This window comes from Chrysochloris asiatica, unplaced genomic scaffold (genome assembly GCF_000296735.1).
Source record: "Chrysochloris asiatica unplaced genomic scaffold, ChrAsi1.0 scaffold00140, whole genome shotgun sequence".
Classification (NCBI taxonomy): Eukaryota; Metazoa; Chordata; class Mammalia; order Afrosoricida; family Chrysochloridae; genus Chrysochloris; species Chrysochloris asiatica.
Window position 1 is genome coordinate 5,510,880 of NW_006408658.1, and position 9,835 is coordinate 5,520,714.

Here is a 9,835-nt window from a genome sequence, read left to right on the forward strand (position 1 = left end):
TCCACAATAAAAACCTTAAATTAAAAAATAAATAAATAAAAATAAACATAACTGAACAAAAAGATGAAAGACAGTTTGCTATGTCTGCTAGGTGGCTAGAGTCTGTTCCTCAGAGCCTTCGGCCTGTACCGTCTGCAACACTTGGACCCACAGGGCCTCAAATTCCTGCCCGGGTCTGGACGGTCTGCAACAGAAGAGGACTTGAAATACTTACTGAAGAAGATCAAAGGCTTTAGTATAAATGTTGTTGTTGTTGTTGTTGTTGTTAAGTACTGTGCAGTCGGTTCCAACTCATAGTGACCGTGCACAGGGTTTCCGAGGCTGCAAACCTTTACAGGAGCAGAAAGCCTCATCCTTCTCCCACGGAACAGCTGGTAGTTTCGAACTGCCGACCTTGAGGTTAGCAGCCTGATTAGTAACCACTATGCTACCAGATATTGTTGTTGTTAAGTGCCGTTAAGCCGATTCCGACCCATAGCGGCCCTGTATAGGGTTTTCAAGGAGCAGCTGGTGAGCTTGAACCACCGACCTTACGTTCACAGTCTGATGCATTAGCCCACAGCACCACACCAGGACTCCTATAATCAGTATGGATTGCAATTCAATGTAAACAAAACAAAAATCCTCACAACTGAGTCAGCAAATAATATGATCAACAGAAAATATTGCAGTTGTCAAACACTTCATTTTTGCTTGGATCCACAATTAACACTCATAGAAGGAGCAGGCAAGAAATCAAATGATATATTTTATTAGGCAAATCTGCTGCAAAAGATATCTTAAAATGGTTAAAATAGTAAAGATGTCACTTAAGGACTAAGGTGAAATTGTACCCAAGCCATGATGTATTTTCAACAGCTTCATATACATGTGAAAGTTGGACATGAATAAGAAAGACTAGAGAAGAATGGCTACATTTGAATTATGGTGTTCACAAAGACTTTTAAAAGTATTATGGACTGCCAAAAGAACAAACAAAGCTGTCTTGGAAGAAGCCCAGGCAGAAAAGTTCTTAGAAGCAAGTCTTTGGCTCTGCACTTTGGACATGGTATCAGGAAGGAACACTCCTTGGAAAAGGGCATCATACTTTGTCAAGTGACAGGTCAATGAAAAAGAAGGAGACGCTCAACAAGATGGATTGGCACAGTAACAGTAACAACAGGATCAAACATAGCAGCAGTTGTGAGGATGGCACAGGACCAGGCAGTGTTTCATTCTATTGTGCATAGGGTCACTCTGAGTAGGAACCAATTAAATGGCACCTAACAACAACAAAGTGTACTGTAATATACCCATCCTCTCCCTCTGAGTAGAACCAGACAAACTGACATTGCGTGTCAGGTCTGGAGAACATACATATGAATCAATCTGATCCCTCTCCTCACAGGTAATAGACAGCTATCATATGACTTCTTAGTTCTGTGATGGAGGGATAAACAGACAGTTGTCTTATAACTATTTAAGCTCTATGACAGAGGAATAGACAAATAATTGGAATATAGACGTTTAAGGTCCATGATAAAAGGAAGCCTAGAGACTGTGAGGAAGGATCCATGGTGGTTCAGTGGTTTCACTCTCAATGGCTAACTGAAAGGTCTATGGTTCAAAACCACCAGTCACTCCACCAGAGAAAGTTGTGGCAGGCTGCTTCTGAAAAGATTATAACCTTGGTAACCCCATGCTGTTGTTGTTCTTGTTAAGTGCTGTTGAATCTATTCTAATTCATAGAGACCCTGTATGGGGTTTCTGAAGAGCGGTTGGTAAGTTTGAACTAATGACTTTTCAGTTAGCATTCCAGTGCTTATCCTACATCACCACACCAAGACCCCTATGGGACAGTTCTATTCTGTTCAATTGGGTCAGTGAGTTGGAATTGACTTGACAGCAACAAAATTATTTTTAGACACAGTGAGAGCCTAGGGAAGTCTCTTGATCAAGTTTGACAGCTGAGTTTTTCAGAGGTGACAATAACTCTAATCCCCCCAGATACCAAAATCAAGAGATTCTGAAGGATTCAAAGATATTCCAGGATCTCCAGAGATAGAAGGTCACAAGTTGGTCTAAAACCAGTGGCGTTTCAATATATACAAAGGAATCACTTTTAGTGTTGTCATAAAAGGTGGGTACAAAAAGCAAAGATTGCTGTATATTAAATGGTTATGTGCTGTGGAGTCAGTTCTGTATTTTGAGTACCATTCCCTAACTTGAAATAAGCATATCACATTTTACTAGTTTTATTATTTACAATCATCACCAACTTTTATTCGTCATTTTTTTTTCTTTTTCATGAAGTTTCACATCAATTATTATACTTAATCTCTACAACCATTTTACAGGGTACAGATTATGTTTCTGCCTTACAATGCTTAAAGTTTCCAAAATTACTGAGGTACAGTAGGTTAAGTAAGTGGTCCAAAAATCAATGCTAGTGGGGTCCTAACAGATCCTGTCTAATTCCAGCATCACCATGTCTCTTTTCCTCATGTAAATATCGACCAGAAATAATAGAACATATTGGTAAGGTTAGATTTTCTTTGGATTTCATTTACAAAATCAGATCCTAGGTAATATATAGTAGCTTTTTCTGAAGCTTTGTGTAAGCAATTTATTTAGAGATAAAATGTTGTTTTAATCTGTTAGTTATAATAAATCAGGACTGTTATATGTGGCCACACAACCGATGACTTACACACTTCTGGGCAGCACCACACACACAGTGATGTGAATGATGCTTCCTAAAATTATTTAATGAGGCACAAGTGGAAATGATAATTGCTTGTATTTCACAACACGTCATAGTTTACAAAGGACCGTCACAAAATTAATTTTCAAAAAATTACTGCTGTTGTGTTTTCTCACTAACAGAAGGGAAATGCGGTCCAGAAAGAATATTAAGCAATACTGCTCTACGATATTTCCAAGGTTTGAACCTTGTAAGCCCTATTTCAGTAGTCTTTCCTCTGCCTCAAATGAATCTAAAGCATTTACAAGTAATTCTTCTGTGCAAATTTTTCTTTGCCCTATCAGATTCTAACAGCTAGAAGTTAAGATATTATTCAACATATAGATGTGGATACCAGCATTCTCAGATAAATGCACACCACACACCAGCTTATAGATGCAACATAAACACAACAGATACACAATCAGACACATCACTCATTAAATATATGCATACCAAGATACAGCTACCACACACTCACCAAGACATAGCTGGTACTCACTCCATGCATATATGCACACTGCAAATACATATACTCACATAAACAAACTTAGACATTCATAACCACACCCAGAATATTCAGCACCCTCATAGATAAACAGCTTCTAGTAGCATCACATACATTTGTAGATTCCATATAAATGTAAATAGATACACATACAGAAATTTAAATACTTCATGGGAACTTTCTTTTTCTGGTCAACTCTTCCTTTTCTCCCTCCAATTATGATTAACCAAATACCTTTATTAACCCCTAATTATGACTGTTTAATCACCTGAGATCTAAACAAGAAACTTCATATAGCTAACCTCTGTCACCCAAAACAGATTCATTGACATGGATACATAGATACAAGAAAAACTAATACCATACATCTAGACTGGTACAGATCATAAGCCTTCTCTTCTATACACAAAGAAAAGGCTATTTGTAGTTTCTCATTATAAAAAAGGGAGAGGGTAAGGCCTCCATTACAGAGATACATCCAGACACCATATGCAGATATTTCTCCAGGATGGAATGTCCAAACTGCTCTGTATTAACACAGAATGGTGGTGACAGGAATCCAAGATCTATTTTGATAACTGGAAGCACACAGCCCAGTGGGTAGATGCTGTAATCACTAAGACATGCCTCATGATCTTAATCTTTCCATCTTTGATAGTGATTAGGCATACCTAGTAGTTTATCCTTTTCACCTACCATCTTTTGAGAACATATGGAACACCCGTGAACGGATCTCCTTGGTCTTGGCTCCATAGACAATGGGGTTGACAACAGGTGGTAACAATAGGTAAACATTAGCCATAACTACATGGAGCAGGGAGGTGGGGCCTCCCAGTCTGTGAACCACAGAGAGTCCAATGAGGGGCACATAGAAGACCAAGACAGCACAGAGATGAGAGATGCAAGTGTTGAAAGCTTTGAGTGCTGCTCCCCGAGAAGACAGTGCCAAAACAGCCCTAAGGATGAGGATGTAGGAAAAACCAATGAGGAGGGAGTCCACGCCCATTACTGAGAGGATAATGAACAATCCATAAACTACATTGACTGTAGTGTCTGTACAGGACAGCTTCATAATATCTTGGTGAAGACAGAAGGAGTGTGTGACGGTATGTTTTCGGCAGTATGACAACCGCTTCAAGATAAAGGGCAGGGGAAAGAAGAAGACAAATCCCCTGGTCAGGGCTGCCAACCCAATCTTGGCCACAGTGGGCCCTGTGAGCACAGAAGCATGGCGTAGAGGATAGCAGATGGCCACAAACCGGTCAAATGCCATAGCCAACAGGACAGCTGACTCCATGGCTGACAGAGCATGGATAAGAAACATCTGAACTAGACAAATGTTGAACTCAATCTCCTGGAGGCCCGTCAGGAAAAGGCTAGCCATCTTGGGCATGGTGACGGAGGACAGGACTAGGTCAATGGAGGAAAGCATGGCCAGGAAGAGATACATGGGCTCATGCAGGCGCCTTTCCACACGGATGATGAGGACGATGGCCAGGTTTCCCAGGGTGGCCAATGCATACATAAAACACAGAGGGAACGCCAGCCAAAAGTGTACGTTAGGCCCTAGGCCAGGGATGCCCACCAGAAGGAAGTAGTCTGGGTGGATCAGAGTTGCATTCGGAATGACCGCGAGAGGGATCAAAAGCTGGGGCTTCTGCATCCCAAATCCAGTGTCTATGAAAGGGTAAAGGAAAAACATTATTCAGTCATGACTGAGAGGAGAGAGAGAACCTATAAAGAAAGGCATTGGAGTAGTGATGTTACAAAACAGAAGACTGGATACTTCTGGTAATTCTGAACCTCAGACTCTCCATGCTCTGAAGCTCCTTACACACACCTTTCTTGACACCCTGCTCTTTGTCCCACCTGCCAAGCTCCAGTGCTGCTTGAACAAATTTTAACACTGTCCCATAGATCTCAGTATGTGAGAACTGACAAGAAGAACATGAACAATAGTCCTTCATTTTCAGAGCTGATGTAGCTGTCCAGGGATGCTGTTCAGAGCCATTTCGGCAACAGAGTAGCTAGGCTGGCATAGAACTGTCACACTGACCCAGCTCTCCTGGTACATGTTGAAGTTAGATTTGGTTGGGGTCCAGAGCTAGAGATTCATTCTGTGGTTGCCGTTAAGATCTGCCTGTAAGCCGACTTGGGGACTGTGATGACTCTTTAGGATAAGAACTGGGTTACGAGTCATAATGTCTGTGGTTTGAGTTCACCCACTTCTCTGTGAGAGAAAAATAAAGCTTTCTACCCCCACAAAGATTTATAGCCTTAGAAACACTATACAGGGTTGCTATGAAACAGAACCAAGCTGGACAGCACTTAACAACAACAGAACATGTTTAAAGTCAAATTTAAAATAATGTCTCAGTCTGGGATTGGGTTTCAAGAGGCAGATATTCATTTAGTCACGAACAGTAGTTCTTAAACTTCCCTGATAGAATTATCTGGGACAGTTGTTGAAAACACCATCTCCTTGGTTCTAATCTGGGCCCAAATCATCAGAAATCCCAAGAGAAGGAAACTGGAAATCTTTTTGAAAAAAACAACACTTCCTTACTTCCAAAGTTTGTTTTTTTTTCATCTGAAATTTTTGGAAAAGTAGTTCTGGTGTTCTGGGGGGTCTGGAAACTATAACTTTCAGTCCCTAATAAATCCTGGTTTGAAACTGTAGGGTAAGCACTGGACTGCTAACCACAAGGTCAGCAGTTCAGATGCACCAGCCACTTTTGGAAACCTTATACAGGGTCGATATGAGTCAGAACAGACTCGACATCACTGAACAACATCAACAACAATAAACTATAAGACAGAATCTGCCAGCAGAGTCTCTGAAGGCCCACGTAAGAGTCAACTTCAGTTTATGCTTTGGTGTGGCACAGAAACCAGATGCAGCTGAGACATGGATACAAAATCAGCCTAGGCCACTGCAATAGAGTACTGGGCATCTGGAGACACCCATCCCATCCTGCACCTTCAGTTCTGAGGAGATCACTCAATACCAGGGCTCACTACCTTTCTCTACACAGACCACTCTGCTCTAAATCTCTTTGCAGAGATCCAGACCCATAAAACTTACTGCCTTCTTGATATTCCTACCTGGAGAGGCTTATAGGCCCACAATCATCTTGCCCCAAATAGAACCAATTCTAAACCTAGGCCTCTACCCTATTCAGATCTCAGTGAATTTGTATCACCCAAGTCATTCAAATCAGGGCAGGTAGTTCAATCTTGATTACTCTGCCATTTTATCCCCATACGTTATTTAGCTTTTCCAACTAATGGATTATAGAGTCTTCTCTTACTTGACAATCCCTCCATTGTTTCCAGCCTTATTCTGTCATCCCATCTCCCCTAATCATTCAAAAGAACCACCTAATTAACCTCCCTGCCACCAAACCCAGTCTACCCCAATCTATCCTGCCATTTACACTGGGAAACTGATTAGACAGTTACAGGTGATTCCCATAACTTTCAGGATTGAGTCAGAAGTCCACAGTCTGGCAGTCAGGACTCTTCACAATGTGGCCCCAACCTAACTTTCTAGCGTTCCAATTTCCTTCTTCCTTACCTATTTCCACCACCAACACACACATGCATACACATACATTTATTCTTCCCTGGGTAAATTCGTCCCCCTTGCCTTGTTTCCTCAATGAAATGTAAGAGGCTGGAACCAGCGACTCCTGTCCTGGGAGAAGGGATAGGATAAGTTTGAAATGGGCCTCAAACGGTTTTGAAGAAATTCCTTTTAGAGTAGGTTAGTAAACAAGGTCTGAAATCTGGGTAACTGTAATCTGTTTCTCCTACCATTCTGCTGTCTAAGTAAAGGCCATCTTTCTTATGCAATGTGCCCTTCCTTCCTGGTCTCTGCAGACATCCCCAGTGAGGGGTCAAGCTATCCCTCGCCGCCTCTGTTTTCTAAACTGAACCTGCTGCACTCACCACCAGTGCCTCAGCTCTAGGCCACCTCCCATATACAGCCTCTCTGGGGCCCTCGGGAGTGAACAATGCTGGGCTTCCTGGGGGCCTTGAGGAAAGCTGAGCCCTACCGCCTACCCAAAGGAGCTGAGCTTGATTACTATTCTGAGCCAGCTCAGGAGACCAGAGAGAGGGCAAGTGCTGGGGGGTGAAGAGGGTAAGAGGAATGGCGGGAGCTGGGAAACACAGCAAGCAAGCACACAAGTTTAAAATGCACATCCCAACAGCAACACCATTGCAAACCGGTGTTCAGGAGCTGCCTTTAGTTTATTAATGCTGCCTCTTGAGGTCATGTGAGGAATTGCAGCCTCATAATCGGCCTAGTTTCTCTGCTATTCATAAGGTTTTCAGTGACTAAATATTCAGAAGTAGTTCGTCGCTCCTTCTTCCTAATCTGTCTTCATCTGGAAGCTCATCAGAAACCTGTCCACCATGGGTGACACTGCTGGTATTAAAATACCGGGGGCATAGCTTTCAGAATAAGGTGTGGCTGACCCAAGCCATGGTATTTTCAATAACTTAATATGCATGCAAAAGCTGGAGAGTGAATAAGGAAGACCATAGAATAATTGATGCTTTTCAGTTATGGTGTTGGAGGAGAGTATTGAAAGTGCCATGGGCTACCAAAAGAACCAATAGATCCATTTTGGAAGAAGTACAGCCAGAGTGCCCCTTGGAGGCCAAGATGGCCAAACTTCATTTCTCATACTTCAGACATATTGTCAGAAAGGACCAGTCGCTGGAGAAGGATATCATGTTTGATAAGGTGGAGGGTCAGAGAAAAAGAGGAAGACCCCCAACGAGATGAATTGGCCAAGTGGCAACATTGATGGACTCAAGCGTGGCAATAGTAGTGAGGTTGGCCCAAGATCAGGCTTTGTTTCGTTCTGCTGTGCATAAGGTCTCTATGAGTTGGTACTCGATGGCACCTAACAACAACAACAATCAGCCTAGAGCAATTTGTTAAATGCCTTCCAGTCCATTCCTGTATTGGTTTTCCAAAGAGAGGTTTGTGAGCTTGAACCGCTGAACTTAAAGTTCAAATTTACATTGCAGTCCTGCGCATTAACCCACAGCGCCATACCAGGACTTCAATGGTGGCCTATAGGGCCAAGAATTCTTGAATCTGAGTTCCTCCTACTGCATTATGTTGCCCCTTAACTCTTCCTCCCTCCCATCCTCATATGTCAAACTTTTCTTCACATGTAAACATAGCTCTCCTGTACCTCCAAAATTAATACAGTGATAGAGTGATGCAGGGCTCTAGCAGGAAACAGACTGGAGTTCAACTACCAGACCAACCACTTACTAAAGCTATGACTACACTAAGCCTAAGTTTGGAGTCCTGGTGTGTTACTGTGGGTTAATGCACCAGACTGCAAAGCCGTTTGAACTGCAAGGTCGGCAGTTCAAGTTCACTAGCTACTCCTAAGAAACCCTATACAGGGTCGCTATGGGTTGGAACCGACTCGACGGCACTTCACAACAACAACCACAACAAGCCTCAGTTTGAAGTCATGGTGTGGCACTGTAGGATAAGCACTGGACTTCTAGCCACAGGGTCAGCTGTTCAAAATCACCATCCACTCAGAACCGATTCTATGGCACTTAACAACAAGCCTCAGTTTAATGTGAAAAATAAAAATAAGTGACTAGCAATTTTCCCGTGAATTTTTGTGTTTATTATTACAAGTCAAAACATCCGGAAGATCCCATTGAAGTAGGAGAAAAATTCAGCTGAGTCACTGCTAACAGAGGAAGAAGTCTGTTAGGAGGAAGAATGGACAGCAGTACAGAAAGCTCTTGAGAGGTCAAGGAGTACGTTGTTGTTGTTATCGAGTTGGTTCCCACTCATAGTGACCCTATGTAAGGTTTCTGAGGAGCAGATGGTGGGTTTGAAGTGCCAACCTTGCAGTTAGCTGTCCAGTGCTTATCCTAAAGCACCATGCCAGGACTTCCAATAAGTGTAATGACTGGAAATAAAAAGTCGCTGGTTTCCCTTGGAAGTTAGAGTGAAGAGTGAGTGAGTTGGGAAGAAATGGGCTAAGTGAATGTAGACAGCTTTGTGTGCATGTGCAGAGAAGTAGAAAGATGGGCATTACTTGAAGAATTGATAACTCCAGGGAGAGTTTGTTAAATGTGAAATTTGAAGCTAGATAAGTTTGAACACAATTAAATGCTGGCAGGATGAAATCAATAAACTCCGTGTCTTTTACTTATCACATTACTGGTGGAGTTTTTCAAGGGAGGGCCGCTGTCCTTCCCCATCTATACAGTATCCATGAGCAATCTTAACTACTTCTACAGCTTCCATGAAGTAAGCCAGGCCAGACCAGTTTCCTGAGCTCCAGACATGTAAATGTCTATTGGCTATCCCTCAAACTCATTGCAATCATCCCTGACTTCTCCCTCTTTTCTAATTTCCCTCCCCTACCTTACCCAGTCAGTTACCAAGTCCTCTTTATTTTATTTCCCAGATATTTTTTGAGTTGTACAATTTTTCTCTATCTCTTTATCTTAAATCAAACTCTAATCTAAACCAATGTATTCTCTTGCTAGATCATCAGAATAACTTGTTCATTGCTTAATCTCACTGAAGATCTTTCCTACTAATCCAC

General features: G+C 42.1%; 1 protein-coding gene across 1 annotated transcript; it reads right to left on the reverse strand.

Moving 5' to 3' along the window:
- Positions 1-3,918: 3,918 nt before the first annotated feature.
- On the reverse strand, positions 3,919-4,893 carry LOC102828703 (olfactory receptor 51D1-like). Its single transcript, XM_006870242.1, has one exon. It carries the CDS (start codon positions 4,891-4,893, stop codon positions 3,919-3,921), a length of 975 nt encoding a protein of 324 aa, XP_006870304.1.
- Between the last annotated feature and the right edge of the window lie 4,942 nt (positions 4,894-9,835).

Coding starts and splice junctions, on each gene's coding strand:
- LOC102828703 (XM_006870242.1), bottom strand. CDS start 4,893: ATGCAGAAGCCCCAGCTTTTGATCCCTCTCGCGGTCATTCCGAATGCA.